Source organism: Oryctolagus cuniculus, chromosome 6 (genome assembly GCF_051225735.1).
Source record: "Oryctolagus cuniculus isolate XC-2025 breed Fujian yellow rabbit chromosome 6, ASM5122573v1, whole genome shotgun sequence".
Taxonomy (NCBI): domain Eukaryota; kingdom Metazoa; phylum Chordata; class Mammalia; order Lagomorpha; family Leporidae; genus Oryctolagus; species Oryctolagus cuniculus.
In genome coordinates, this window is record NC_142872.1 from 29,022,252 (window position 1) to 29,037,500 (window position 15,249).

The 15,249-nt window shown below is 44.8% G+C and overlaps 1 protein-coding gene and 1 long non-coding RNA gene across 5 annotated transcripts in view; one reads left to right on the forward strand and one right to left on the reverse strand.

Moving 5' to 3' along the window:
- Nucleotides 1–5,712: 5,712 nt before the first annotated feature.
- Nucleotides 5,713–14,530, reverse strand: LOC127490514 (uncharacterized). The gene is made up of 2 exons (XR_016236204.1): nt 10,060–14,530; nt 5,713–8,008 (listed from the first exon to the last, which is right to left on the reverse strand). It is a non-coding gene; the product is annotated as an uncharacterized LOC127490514 (long non-coding RNA).
- Nucleotides 8,167–15,249, forward strand: part of PURA (purine rich element binding protein A) — a 12,759-nt gene continuing 5,676 nt past the window's right edge. The window contains exon 1 of one of the 4 annotated variants that reach the window (XM_051843455.3): nt 8,167–8,840. In XM_051843455.3, the coding sequence (XP_051699415.2) occupies nt 8,586–8,840 (255 nt within the window). In that variant the 5' untranslated portion in view covers nt 8,167–8,585. Of the gene's footprint in view, nt 8,841–9,231; nt 9,795–14,770; nt 14,925–15,249 lie in introns of those variants that run through there. The other 3 variants (XM_051843454.3, XM_089335961.1, XM_070076199.2) reach the window with 3 other exon arrangements.

The window sequence follows — 15,249 nt, forward strand, 5'->3', positions numbered from 1 at the left end:
GTCCTACACTCACACAATTTCCAAAATTTGAATGTTATTTGACACCTGACAAGGCTGCAACAGTAAAACAGGCCTTCATAATTACCCCAAGATAGTCAGAGGAAAGGAAAATGATGGTGAAAGACTAAGAATAAGGACAAGTAAATCTTCCATCTCAACTGGTATCAGAAACTGCTGAAATTATAGCAGAAAAATGTTATTGAAAGATTTTGCAAAAAAAAAAAAAGGTAAAGTTTTGATATCTGATATTTCAGTAGAGGGAATAATCATGCTTTGGGAAGGAATGATATTTAAGACTTCTCCAAAGTAGACTGAATACCAAATATAAATACTACAGAAACAAGGAAGGAGAGAGACAGGTGATGAAGAGGGTGAGAGGAAGAAAAGGGAGAGTGAGTTTAGTGGCAGAGAGTGTAAGCTATGAAAGAAGACTATCTCTGATTCTTAGCTCTGCTTTTTAGTACTTGTGTGGTCTTCACAGGTCTCTTCATTTCTCTGTCCCTCAGTGTGTCACCTATAAAATGGGAATAATAGAATTTACTTGTAAGGTTGTTGTAAAGATACTATGAGATAATTAGGCCAGCACCATGGCTCACTACGCTAATCCTCTCCCTGCAGCACCAGCACCCTGGGTTCTAGTCCAGGTAGGGGTGCCGGATTCTGTCCCGCTTGCTCCTCTTCCAGGCCAGCTCTCTGCTGTGGCCCGGGAATGCAGTGGAGGATAGCCCAAGTGCTTGGGCCCTGCACCTGCATGGGAGACCAGGAGGAAGCACCTGGCTCCTGGCTTTGGATTGGCACAGTGCACTGGCCGTAGCCCCCATTTGGGGGGTGAACCAACGGAAGGAAGACCTTTCTCTCTATCTCTTTCTTATTAACTCTGTCTGTCAAAAAAAAAAAAAAAAAAAAAAAAGATACTATGAGATAATACAGAAAGAGTGCTAACACAGTCCCAGTAAATAATAAGACCACTATATAAACATTATTTACTTTGAATAAAAAATATCTAGGGGCCACCATTATGGTGCATCAGGCTAAGCCACTGCCTGCAATGCTTGCCTTCCACAGTAGAGCACTGGTTCAAGTTCTGGTTTCTCTGCTTATGACCCAGCCCCCAGCTAATGCACCTGGGAAAGCAGTGGAGGATGGCCCAATTACTTGGGCCCCGGCCACCAATGTGGAAGACCCAGATACCGTTCTAGGTTCCTGACTTTTGCCTGGTCCAGCTCTAGCCATTGTGGTCATTTGGGGAGTGAACCAGTGGATAGAAGATCTCTCTGTCTCTGTTTCTCTCTTTCTCTCCTTCTCTCTCTCTCCCTCTGTATCTCTCTGACTCTTGATATTTCTCTCACTTTCAAATAAGTGAATCTTTAAAGATATCTAAAGATTAACTTCAATAATATTTAATCAGAAAATCAAGAAGAAAATTGCCATGGGACTACAAGCCATTATACAAGATCCTTTGACACAGATGCATTTCTGAATTTAATTATTTTTCACCTTTTAGGAATATAACACATTATCTACATTTTACTTAACACATGGTGACATGGACAGCAGCCCTTAATAAGACATATTAATATTTCTACAATGAAGTACACTAATAGTCATAAAATAGAATAAATGATGATTTAAAGGGCCTGCACCATGGTGTAGTGTGCTAAGCCTCTGCCTGAGGTGCCAGCATCCCATATGGGTGCCGGTTCTAGTCCTGGTTGTTCCTCTTCCAATCCAGCTCTCTGCTATGGCTTGGGAAAGCAGTAGAAGATGCCCCAAGTCCTTGGGCCACTGCACCCACATGGGAGACCCCAAAGAAGCTCCTGGCTCCTGGCTTCAGATGGGACCATGACCAGCTGTTGTGGCCATTTTGGGAGTGCATCAATGGATGGAAGACCTTTCTATCTGCCTCCCCCTGCCCCATAACTCTACCTTTTAAATAAATAAATAAAATCTTTTTAAAAAGATGATTTAAAATAGACTCATGCCAATTCTCATCATATTTTGCCAACAAATGAATTAAGAGAATAATTTTTATTTAATTATTAAAGTTAAGGGGTTAGAAAGTTGCATCTGTGAACCACAAATCTTATTGTATTAAATAACAGAATCATCATGATGGGAAATACAGACTAACGATGTTTTTTTGTTTGTTTGTTTGTTTTTTAAGATTTATTTTAGCTGGCACCATGGCTCACTTGGCTAATCCTCCACTGTGGTGCCAGCATCCCATATGGATGCCAGGTTCTAGTCCTGGTCGCTCCTCTTCCAGTCCAGCTTTCTGCTGTGGCCTGGGAAGGCAGTGGAGGATAGCCCAAGTCCTTGGGCCCCTGTACCCACATGGGAGACCAGGAGGAAGCACCTGGCTCCTGGCTTTGGATCGGCATAGCGCTAGCTGTAGCAGCCATTTGGGGGGTGAACCAACAGAAGGAAGACCTTTCTCTCTCTCTCTCTCACTGTCTAACTCTATCTGTGAAAGAAAGAAAGAAAGAAAGAAAGAAAGAAAGAAAGAAAGAAAGAAAGAAAGAAAGAAAGAAAGAAAGAAAGAAAGAAAGAAAGGCAGAAGTACAGAGAAAGGGCAAGACAGAGACAGAGAGGTCTTCCATCTGCTGGTTCACTCCCCAAATGGCCACAATGGCCAGGCAGGCCAGATCAAAGCCAGGAGCCAGGAGCTTTTTCAAGCTGTATTACTAAAGAGCTGGATTGGGAGTGGAGCAGCTGGGACTCAAACAGGTGGTGTCCTGGAGTTGCAGGTGGCTGTGTAACCCACTATGCCACAGTGCCAGCACCAAATGGTGTGACTATATAAAAAAAACTTAAGAAGTTAGCCAGATAACCTAAGGATTTTTCTTTTAAGAAGAAAAAAAAGACATATATACATACATACACACACACATGCACAAACACACACATACACATATACAGGTCTCTGTTCAAATGCTACCTCCTCAGAGAAGCTTCTTGGATCATGCTTTAAAATATTATGCATAAGGTATGCACAGGCATTCACATGCACACATTCAATCACAGGGGAACTCTCTTTTCCTCTTCCTATTTTCTTTTTTGCACTTATCACTATCGAGCATTATATTATCTGCTTTGTTATCTGAACTACTCACACTGATTAGAAACTATGAGATTGAAGACTTCATTTTGGAGGCTGGCACTGTGGTGCAGTGGATGAAGCTACTGCTTGCAGCACTGACATCCCATATTGGAGCACTGATTTGAGTCCCAGCTACACTGCTTCTCATCCAGCTCCCTGTTATCGTGCCTTTGGAAAGTAGCTGGTGATGGCCAACTGCTTGGGGCACTGCCATCCATGTGGGAGACCTGGCTGGAGTTCCTGGCTCCTGGCTTCAATCCAGCCCACCCTTGGTCACTGTGGCCATTTGGACAGTGAAACAGTAGGTGGGAGAATTTCTCTCTCTTCCTTTCAAATAAATAAATAAATCTTTTTTTTAAGAAAAAAGATTTCACTTAGTTCAAGCATCTAGAAAAATGTTTGGCAATAGGCATTTGACAAACATTGTTCAATAAATAACTCAATATAAAACTAATAAAAAGCAAAGGACTAGACCAGACATAGCAGGTCATACTTAATTTCCAGAAAGAGTTCAAGACAGACATATAGACATGAGCTGTACTATGTTTAGGTAATATGTCTATTCATGATATTCCAAAATAGTAGTATAAAAATTTCTTCATCACACAAATACTTAAATAAACATTGATTTACTACCTAGAAAGTAAAAATTAATATATCTAATAATTAATTTTGAGTACATGCAAAAGGTAAAATTAATCACAACACAAAAAATAATCCAGAATTTACTGTGTGTATTTTTGCTTTGGAGTACTGTCCTAATTTCCCCCTGACAGAGTTTACTCAGTAAGAAAGAAATCCTGATCTTTTGTAAAGTGCTACTGCATTAGGCTGCAAGAGTGGCCTGTATCAGCCTCACAGCAGAGTGGAATCTGGTTGCCTTTACTGGTATGTATATATTTAGTCTTGATCTATATAGCAAAATGGCAACAAGCAGATACTATAAAATAAGCCTACAGAGTTTTGGGGTCACAGAATGTGCAACAAAATACAATAGTGCTTCCAGTTCAAACAGATCCACTTTTTGGAAAGGCCCAGTTTTCCTCTCCCCTAAGCTCATCTCATGTTACTCTGACACCTGGATAAAATGAAAAGGTGTGAATAAGGCCACCCTCTGGACAAAACTATCAAGAACAGCTACCAGGGTCAGAGCCGTGGCATAGCAGATAAGGCCATTGCCTACAGTGCTGGCATCCCATATGGAGTCCCAGCTGCTCCACTTCCAATCCAGCTCTCTGCTATGGCCTGAGAAAGCAGTGGAGGATGGCCCAGGTCCTTGGCTCCTGCATCTGCAGCAGAGACCCAGAAGAAGCTCCTGGTTCCTGGCTTTGAATTGGCACAGCTCCAGCCATTGCTGTCATCTGGGGAGTGAACCAGCATATGGAAGACCTCTCTATCTATCTCTCTGCCTCTCTGTAACTCTGCCTTTCAAATAAATAAACAAATCTTAAAAAAAAAAAGCTACCATTTTCAAATTATCATACTTGTATCCTACAAAATGGCATTTCATCTATAATAGTAAACATCAGAGAGTATCATTTCAACTTTTGTTATCTTTACTTTCGTACTTTTTCTTTCTATTATTCTTAAACTATGGGGGGCATGAATGGTCCAACAGTGTTTTAATGGTTTTCCAACTGTTATCCCAGATTCTGAGAAGATTTTCTATCAGAAATACATGAAAAAATAATGGAAATTGAAATCATATGTTTCCAACAGTAAGAGGAATCCTCGGAATAAGACAAATTAGCACATAAACCTGGGCCAGGCACCATCAACCAGTGACTCCAGGATGTGAAGTGAGTCAAAAAGATAATGTCAGACAATTCCAAAAAAATCAGAGGTTCATGGTTATACAAAATTTGACAAACAAGATCAGGTTTAAACAATTACTGGCCTAGTGGCTCTCAAGTTTCATGTTATTATCAAGTGAGTTTCCTCTGAATAAACACATTTTGGTGGTGGTATAAGTAGGAGGATGAAGAACTTTCCCCAGCTCTATACCTTCAATACAAGTTTACCTGCTCTGAGAACTTGGTCAATATGTAGCATTTAGGGAGTGAACTGAAAGATCCATTTCAATAACTCATATACCAACAACAACAACAAAAAAATGTTGTCCTCCATTCAGCAAAAAGTCAAGGTCAGTATCATAGTCCATTTCAGGGCACATACAATCTCCACAAGTCTCACACTCCGACCCTTGTCTTCAGGTCCCTAAACTGGAATAAAACCAAATATAAATGCCAGAGGAGCCACTTCACACCCTGAACACGTGCAAACTTTGTTCAACAGAACATTTTACTGCCAGAAAGGAGTTGGCAGAAGTTTGGAGCAAAGGCCCCCAGGCTGCATGATTTGCTGGCACCATAGAGCTTGAAAATCTTAACATAATACTACTGAGTTTCAGTACTACCAGTTTGCTTCAGACTCCTCCCCCAGTTTGACTTGAGAAAGATGGAAGCTAAGTTAAAAAAAAAAAAAAAAAAAAAAAAAAAGACTTTATTAACACTTCGTCTTCTAACAAGAAATAATTTGATTTCCCACTCCTGATTGTCATATCTCTATTCCTTGGTGGTTATGTTACAGAGAAAAAAATCTAATGCAGTCTATTTTGAAATGCATATAAATTCAATTTTATTCAGTCACTTGGATAAAGGGGCACAGAGAGAATACTATAAATACAGAAAATTAATTATGACAGTGCTCTACTTAGAAAACATTTATCCAAACAATCCTCACATATCACCAATTTTTAACCTCAAGGATATGAGAGAAATGAAATATAGTAGTAACTGTAAAATGCTACCATTTTACATCTGGTTCAACTTGTTTTCTCACTTATCTAAACTGAAAAGATTATAGTTTACTTTGTATATGAACAATTTAGGAAAGCCAAGTATGAAGACAAGAACAGTTCTTTTCAACATGGGTCAATAATAAAGCCCTCTTTGAGATCTTCATAAGCTTGATGCTATTTAACAATAAGAACAACAACAAAAATGCACCTGAATTTTAAAATTGCAGTTAGAGGTCTGAAAATGATACAATTAGCAAAGTTAGACTTGGAAATGCTTAATAAATATGCAGCACTGAGAAACTATGGTTTGCTTTGGACAGTTATCTTGTAAATGTTTCAATGAGACCAGGCTTAAAGATGATACTTGTAAAGCAAAAATTGACAAATGGGATTACATCAAACCAAAAGGCTTCTGCAGAACAAAGGGAACAATCAAGAGTAAAGAGACAATTTACAGAATGGGAGAACATATTTGCGAACTATTCATCTGACAAGGGATTAATATCCTGATTATATAAGGAGCTCAAACAATTCAACAGCAAAGAAAACAATTAATCCTATTTTAAAAAATGTGTAATGACCTGAACAGAGATTTCTCAAAAGAAGTTATACAAAGGACCAACAAGTATATGAAAAAATGTTCAGCATTAATAATCATTAGGAAAATGCAAATCAAAATCATGATGAGATATAATCTCATCCAGTTAGGATGGCTATCATCAAAAAGACAAAAAAAAAAGTTGGCAAAGATGCAAAGCAAGGAGAACTCTTATACACTATTAGTGGGAATGCAAATTAGTATAACCATTATGGAAAACAGTACAGCAGTTACTCAAAAAACTAGAAATAGAACTGTCACATGGGCTATCATTCCAGTTCCACTGCTGGGTTTACATCCAAAGGAAATGAAATCATCACGTCAAAAAAACCTCTGCACTTGCAAGTTTATTGTAGTACTATTCATAATTGCCAAGATAAAGACTACTTTCAAGGATCATTTTTATAATTCATAATAGCCAAGATAATCAACCTAGGTTTGGATGAATAATAGATAAAGAATATGTGGTATATCCACACAATGGAATACTATTCAGACATAAAAAGGAATGCAATTCGGTCATCTGTAGCAACATGGATGGAACTGGAGAACATTATGTTAAGTGAAATAAGTCAAGCTCAGAAAGACAAATACTGTATCTTTTCACTTACATATGAAAGTCAAAAAGTTGATCTCAGAGAAGTAAGAATAATGATTACCAGAGCCCCAGAAGGAGAAATCATCATGTCAAAAAAACCTCTGCACTTGCAAGTTTATTGTAGTACTATTCATAATTGCCAGTGTAGTTGACGGGAAGAGTAACTTCTACTACTCTACAGCACAGTAGAATAACTATGGTTGACAACAACTGGTTGAACATTTCAAAATAGCTGGAGAAGATTTTCAATGTTCCCTAAAGAAATGATAAACATCTGAGGTGATGGGTATACCAACTACCCTGATCTGATCATTATATCTCTTACACATGTATCTGAATGTCAGCTTGTTCCCCATAAATAAATACAATTATTGCATATCAACTAAGATGTTTTTAATTAGAAAAAAATAAGGTTACTTGCACCTAAAGCAGCTAAAAGTAATGGGGGGGGGGTGGATTTTCTTGATGTATTTTATTACTGTCTCAGATAGCTTTTCTGGTTTCCCTTCTCTATAAATTCCCAACTATTCTAATTCCCAGCTATGTGTTCATATTTTCACTAATTTCTAATTTCCACAATACAGTTGGAAACATTTAGGGAAAAACAGAATAGCAAGCTGCAGAGACAGTAGTTTTAAAGCTATTTATATAGTAGTGCTGCCACCTAAAGATGAGGTGAATAAAAAAGCAGTTCAAAGGAAATGACCTATCACGTGGAAGACAGTTTGAAAATTTTTCTCACCTGCAACTGACATTCATTTTTGCTGTTAGCTGGATTGTTTCAGAATGTTTTATAGTGGAGCTGCAATTTTCTATGGCAGAAAATTCCAAACTTAAACCTTTTTGAGTTCCCTGTGGTTCTTTTCAGCCATTAGGCAATCACCTATAACAGTTAAGAGCGAGTCAAGATACCTGAAAAAAAACAATTGAGGGATTTCTGGGTTAGTGGACAAAGGAAGTGATAAACAGACCTAATCTTTTTCCTTCCATCATTGACAGACCCCTTGAAAACCTGAGCAAACTTACATTTTGGTAACTCAGTTTTGCTCATCCACAAGATGGGATTAATGACACTTTCCTCCAACTTGTCACTAGAGAGGCTCCTTGGAAAATGCCCTACAACAAGCGAGTCTAAAAGTCGACTTTTGCCTACTAAAAGAGATTTTGCGATGTACCTGTGAAAAACTCCAAAATAAGATACAGGCAGTTTTAAAGTTTGGGAGTATGTTCCTAAACCACAGGTTGGCCTCTTGAGGATCTCTTTAAATTATAAAGATGGTGAAGACGGTTCTTTTTATTTTGCAGTAGAGAATTATTAGCCCATCCACGTTACTTCTACCGACGTGGTGTTGAAGGACGGACATGCGACAGCATAAAAGGCAAGGAAAAGTTACCTGGCACCAAAAATCTCGTCAAACTGCCCAGGAACTCAAGAAACTGTCTGAAAGGACATTTTACAGTTCCGCACCTCGTCCTTGTACAGCATTTTATGAAAATTAACTCATCCCTTTTTACTTTCTTCCTCTTGGCCCAAGGACACATAAATAATATTTATCAGGGTTTCGTCCTTAGTCACATTCCCTCAAAGGGGCCCAGCTTCACCTACACTGTGTGGGAGGCTGGGCAGCAACCCCACACTTCCTGTCAGGGATTCCTGGGGCTACCGCCCAAGCGAGGTCTAGCCTTTCTTCTTTATGCAAATCCTGCTCTCGCAGCCTCTCCCGGCGGGTGTCCGAAGGCCAAGGTGAGACCCTCCCGGGAGATGAAAGGCTTGCTGCCCCCTGAGAGACCGGGACGGAGGGAGGGCGTGGGACGGGGTGGCCGCGCTGCCGCAGCCGACGCCGAGGGCCCTAAGTCGGGGCTGGCGCAGGCCCTACGGGGTTCCATCCCCGCCTGAGGCTGGCCTCGGCCTTCAGCGGCCGGCCCAGGGAGCGGCGCTCCTCGGGGCGCTGCGGGTGGTGGACCGAGGAAGCGCGGGCAGAGAGACTACAAGACGACCCCCTCCTCAGACGCGCCTCAAGGCCTGGGGCGCGGGATGTTGGCGCGCCAAAGGCAGGCTGCGAGGGCGCGCTCACGCGCGGGAGGCGGGCGGGGGGGCACGGAGGGAGCGCGCGCGGCGGCGGCGGCGGCGGCGGCGCCGCGGCAACCGAAACGGAGCGACGCGAGAGCGGAGGGCGCGAGCCTCGGCGGGGGCGGGGGTGCGGAGCGCCGAGCGCCGAGCGCCGAGCGCGCGCTGACGTCGCCCGGAGTCACGCACGGAGCGCCGGGTTACGCGCCGACGTCTGGCTGCCACGACTTGCCGTCTGCGGCGGCGGCGGCGGCGGCGGCAGCGGCGACGAGCGGATCCCGCAGGGGAAGGAGGAGGAGGAGGGAGAGCCTGAGAGGCTGTGAGTGAGCGGAGAAGCAGGGCGTGCGCCGGGCTTGCCCGCGGGAGGGAGAACGAGCGAGAGCCGAGCCAGCCATCCGAGCCGCCTCCTCCTCCTCCCCTCGGCGTCCCGCCCCCGCCTGCCAGCCCGCCCTCCTCCCTCAGCCCGCAGAGCCCGAGTGAGGCGCAGCTCGGCTCGCGCCGCTGTCCAGGACAGGTGTGCGCGCGCGCGCCCTCCTCCCCTCCCCCCGTCCTCGCGCCGGCCTAGCGCCCGCCTCGCGCGCGCCCTCCCTCACCTGCGGCAGGACAGCGCCCGCCCGCCCGCCCGCCCGGGTAAGCCCCTCGCGACCTTCCCTGCGGCCACAGCTCGAGGTGCCGCCCACCCCGTCCCCTCTAATTGCCCTCTCCGCTGAGGAATGATGACTGTACCATTGCAGACATCCCCGTACCTCCCCTCTCGGGGCCCAGGCAGTGCAGCAACATCACCCCCACACACACACACACACCCGCAGTGACGAACGAATGAACCCCAACCACCTCCCCCACAAATAAAAATAACACCACCCATTTTTGGTAGAAAAAAAAAAAAAAGTCCCACCTGCGCCGGCACTGGAGACCACCAGTGATGCCGTCTGTTTAGCAATCCTTGAGCCCCACTTCCCCAGGCCACCTTCGTCCCGGGGCCTGGAATAGTGCGCTAGACGTGGCCGACACTCCCTGCACGGCCACCCTGGAAGGAGGGAAGAGGAAGGAGGGTTCTATGTTGTAAGCTCCACTACCAACCTCTCCTCTCCTCTGTTCGCCACCCTCCCCTCCCAAATGCATACGCTCGCCCAGGATGCGTTGTCCAAAACAAAACTAAAAAAAAAAAAACGTTGGTGCTGACGGCGCAGATGAAGCCAGGCCCAAGGATGGGTGGCCGGAACACGGCATTTTTGCTGCCCCACAGCGCTAGGTCAGCTCTATCGCCGCCTCTGCCTTTGTGCGGGGGGCGAGAGGAACGGATGTGAAGCCGGAGGGTCTTTGCTTTAAGAGACAGGGGACCTCCGAGGCGGATTGTGGTGTTTGTAGGAAAGGACCCCACAAATGCATCTGAACTTGGGTGTGGAGAGGCCCACGAGGCTGGCTGGGGTACTTTTTTTGGTTCGTAGCCGTCTGCTTCTGAATAAATGCCACCTTCATTTCGGCTGTCACTGTGGGACCCTCTGGAGGGTTCTCGTTCGTTCTCGTCCCGACCCTTTATGTTCCTGTCAGTAGCTTTGGGTCGCTTTTCGAAACCGTGTCTTCGAAGGGAAGCGCCAGTGCTTTGCAGTCGGCTGGATTTGGTTGGATTCGGTTTGATATCTTTGGTAGACTGTCAGAAGAGAAAGGAAATTTTTGGGTTACTTCAAGACACCCGCCCCCAGCGGCCCCCACCCAACTGACGTTTTTCGGATTGCGGCTTTGGAAATTAAAGTGTTGACTAGAGTATGGACGAAGTTGCTGATCTCATTCTTTGAGTACCGTACTAGTAAAACCATATAAGTGTCAGCCAGAAGAGAGAGTACTGTTGACATTTGCATCGATGCTGTTTGCATCTTTTGAGTTCATAAGATGTCGGGTTCTGTGAATCTTTTATCGAATTTAGAGTGTGTACTACATTTATTTAATTCTGCAAATGCTTAAAATGAAAACATTCGGGAAATGCGAAGGTTACCTTCAAATTTTAAATGATTAATTCTTCTCAGAAATGCTAAACAGTGGAATACCATTGAAGAAACATAATTTTCAAGACTAGTGAACAATAAGAAGGGGACATGGTTTTAGAATGATAAGTGAAATGCTGGTATTATTAGATCGTGTTGTTATTAGACGCTAAGATTTACTTGAGAGTTTCCCTTCATTTTCTTGGAAGACAGCTGAGAGAAGAGATGGATGATTCCTACACTTTAAACATTTGCGGTACAACAAACTAGTTAGTTCTAATGGCTTGGGTCTTTAAGCTAATTGTGTGTTTTAAGACTAGCATCTAACCACTAGCACTTGAAAACACAAGTTCTAATGTTCTCTTTTATTTTGAAAATTTGTGCTTTTGTGAAATATTAATCAGCATATGGTTTCTGCTGGGAGCTCTATAATCAAAACGGCTTACTACTCAGAGGTAGATACCTTCTCTCCACGTTGATTTTATTAATGGGTGTTGATTTTTACTTTAAAAAACCAAAGCTGAAGTAGATTATTTCAGAATCACATGCAGTGAAGGCTGAGGAAAACTGAGGCTGATTCTTCCAGTTCTCTTATGTCTGTTTCCTTGTGCACAATTTTTTGTTGGTGAGAGTGTTATTAGTGAGATTAAAAATAAAGCAGTCTCTATTCTATCAACATGTTTGTGTATTGCCCATAAAAGGGCTCAGGAAAGCTAGGTTTTGTGAATATTAGCAAATTTTAAAGAGAAAGGGAATATCTCTTTTTGATGAATATTTCTTTTTTCCTTAACATGGATATTTTGCTGCATATTACATTTCATTTTTCCTTTGTCCTTCCTACATTGTAATGAATTTGTAAATTTAGTTTTATAAATGTTTGTTTTCAAGTAATAAATTCAAATAGCTGGATACTAGAACAAGCTTTTTCTTTCACCAAGTTAGTATATTCTTTAGGTAATTAACAAATGACTAGAAGTCTTTTTAAGTCCACAAGTTTTCTAATGTATTTTCAATGTTACGATGTGAAGATAAATTTGTAATTCCATTTCAAGTTCTAAAATTTTTTGTTTTAAGACTTCTACAAGTTAATACTCCTTTCTCCCGGGCTGCCTTTAAGACTTCTAAAGGAAAGCTACCCTTCAACTCCTACTCTGCGAAATAGCCACACTTACAGTCTTGTCCTGAAAGTAACTCACTGTTTCAATAGTGAAAATATGCTAACCATCCAACGTATTGAATTATTTTGGAGAAGGCTTTATTATTAGTCTTCTTTGCTTTTTAGATATATTTTTAAGTAACAGACAAGCTGACATATAAGGGAAGAGCAGAGATTTTATACATATATAATGAATAGCATAAAATAAGTACAGATTTATGTGGAGAAATCTGGGCCTCCATCATTTGCTGGTTTTCACTTAAAATCCCCATGTTAATCGTGCAAATGATATTTAACTTGTGTTCTGTCTAGAAACTTCATGAGTTGCCTCTGAACTGGGGAACTGAGAAGTCAGTTCCTAATGACAGTTGCTTTTCTCAGAAAATCATGACTTCCAAACCCAATCTGTTTCAGATTCTCTGGACATAAATGGGAGAGAGGGGAGGACATTGAAACTACAAAATTAGTCCAGGAACACGGGCAGTCTTGAGCTCTGGTCTTCTTTTCTGTGGGAAGGAGCCATCAGCACGGGAGAATAGTAGGGATCGGCAAGCAGGCGAGCTCCCTTGTTGGTTGCAATTTCATTGACCTGGCTGCCTCGAGTTCTCATTAGGGGGCAAAGACTTGGCTCAGCGCAAGAGAGACCTCTGAGGAAGAGCAGTAGCTCTTTTGGATTGGATTTCACCAGGTGTTAGCCTTGGTTTGCAAGCCGGAGTATAACACCCCTGCCCCAGTCTGTGCAAAGACCCTGCCACTTAGCCTTTGCCTCCCTGGGTGGGCTGGGGTCTATCCAGGGTCCTGATTGCTACTCTGTGAGCCTGAAGGAGTCACCACTTCATATGCGCATTTGCGTGGTGGGAAGTGCTCCCGAATCTCATTTCCCCTTTCCAGCAGGCTCGGGGACAGGGGAGGTAATACAGAAGAATCAGTACAAGGGACCCCGCCCGACACTGAAGATTTCCCTCAAATTTCGGGGAAGTTATTTGTGGGGCCCAATTCCATCTCAGAGCGGGCCTGCCCTTCAGGGAGCCATTTCAGAGATCCCTGAACAGAGATGCTTGATTCTAAGGCTGGTTCACAGGACCACCCCAGGCTGCTCTTTGGTGACCAGGGTACTTTGCCCTGTTTTTTCCTCTTCAGTAGGAAGTAGTAAACTTCAGCCCAAAGCTGAAGTAGCTAATGCTTTATAGAATGGGAGCTTTTACTAAGAGGAAAGGAAGCCATGAGTACCTGGCAGGAATGTTTGTGTGGGGAAGTGAAGGAATAGATCAAGGGTCTTTGAGGGTGCAGCCACTGACAAGGTTTATGCCCTAGATTGCTATTGGTTTCTTGATGGTTAGCCTTCCCTTGACTGGACAACCATGTACTCAGCTGTCTCTTGGGCTAAGTCAGGGAACCAAGCCTCCTGACTCTGAGGGTAGAGGAGTTGTTCTGTGGGAATAGAACCCTCAGATGGAATGGGTACAGTCTTCTCAGAGTGGGAGGCAGCGATCCATGCTTGAGAAGCCAAGGCTAAGATTGCATGGCCGTTTCCTGTCTGCTCCCTGCAGGAGGTGATGGGGAGAGTGTGGGGGCATTGGCAGGGGTCCCCTGGAGATAGGCCTTGATGCTCTCATAACCACCAGGGCTGCAGACTACAGTAAGGGGGCTGTAAGCTTCACTACCTATCTGGGAGTAGGAAAATAGGCCCTAGATTATTCATCAGATCTAGGAAGAGAGAAATCGCTTATTTCTGAGCCCCCTCTACTCCTGAGCCCGTTTCGGAGACCAAAGACGATCTCCTTTAGCTGTCATGTCTAAAAATTCATTCATTAATTAATGGTCGTTAATCTGTCTGCATAAGAACCAGGAATCATTTAATGTTTTACATTTTGGGGGGTGAGGACCTTTCCTGCCACACACAAGTTTCTGGGAGGAAACGCAAAGGGGGCGAGCGAACCTGCTTTAATGAATCCCGGGGAACTGCGTTTCCCAGGAAATTCCTGACATTTTTAGCTCATGAATTTCCGAAAGCCTGCTTGGTTTTCTCCTCCATTCTGGGTCCTTCCAGAGAAGAGGAGTGGGCTGGGGTCTGAATGTTCAGCAGGGCCTGGTTCTTCCGCAGAGCTGGCCAGCAACCCAGTCTGGGCTCAGCCGTGAGTAGGGTTCCCCCTTCCCCAAATCTTGGGATGAGGGGGAGGCCGGCAAGGCAGTCGTGGTCCCAAGAGGCGCTGGTTGCGGGTTTTTGGGTGAGTGTGGGGTTTCTTTTTGATTGTTGTTTTGGGGAGAAGGGCAGAGCCAACGGGAATAGGCACTGCGGGCACCCTGGCCTCGGTGCGGCTACTGTCCTCGGCTCGGCTCCCCCCGCCTGTGAGTGCGCCCGCCCGCCCGACTGTGCGGGGCTGCGGTTAGGGGGAGGGGGGAGCGGGATCATCTGAGGCCAGAGCCGCTGCCGTGCGCGGGGAGGGGGAGCGGCGGGAGCGAGGGGAGGGAGAGGGGAGGGACGGGCTAGGTGTCTGCTGCTCCGCGCCACTGCTGCCGCCGGCGCCCCGTCCTCACCCCCAGCAGCCCCCTCTGCAGTTAAGGGTTACCTCCGCACTACCGCTCCTCTTCCTAGCCTACCTCTGCGGCCCGGGCTCTGCGGTAGGAGACAACCCAGTCGGATGGCGGGAGGACCTGTCTGGGTTTGGGTCGCAGTCTGACTGAGGCCCGCATGGGAGGGGGTGGCTGTGACTCGGTGTCCCTTCTCTGCAGAGGGCTGTGCCGTGCTGCGCAGGCCCCTCCCCCCACATCCTCTCTTTGGGGTCACTGGAAAACAGCTCAGGCCTGCTCCTGTGCTTAGTATGTCAGTCCCCTTTTCACCCCAGTCCCCCTACTCCCCTGGCCGAAACCGCCTAGGGTTTGGCCAACAGCGACAGCCACAGTCGTGGTGGTGGTGGCGGTGGCGGTGGAGGCGGCGGCGGCAGCA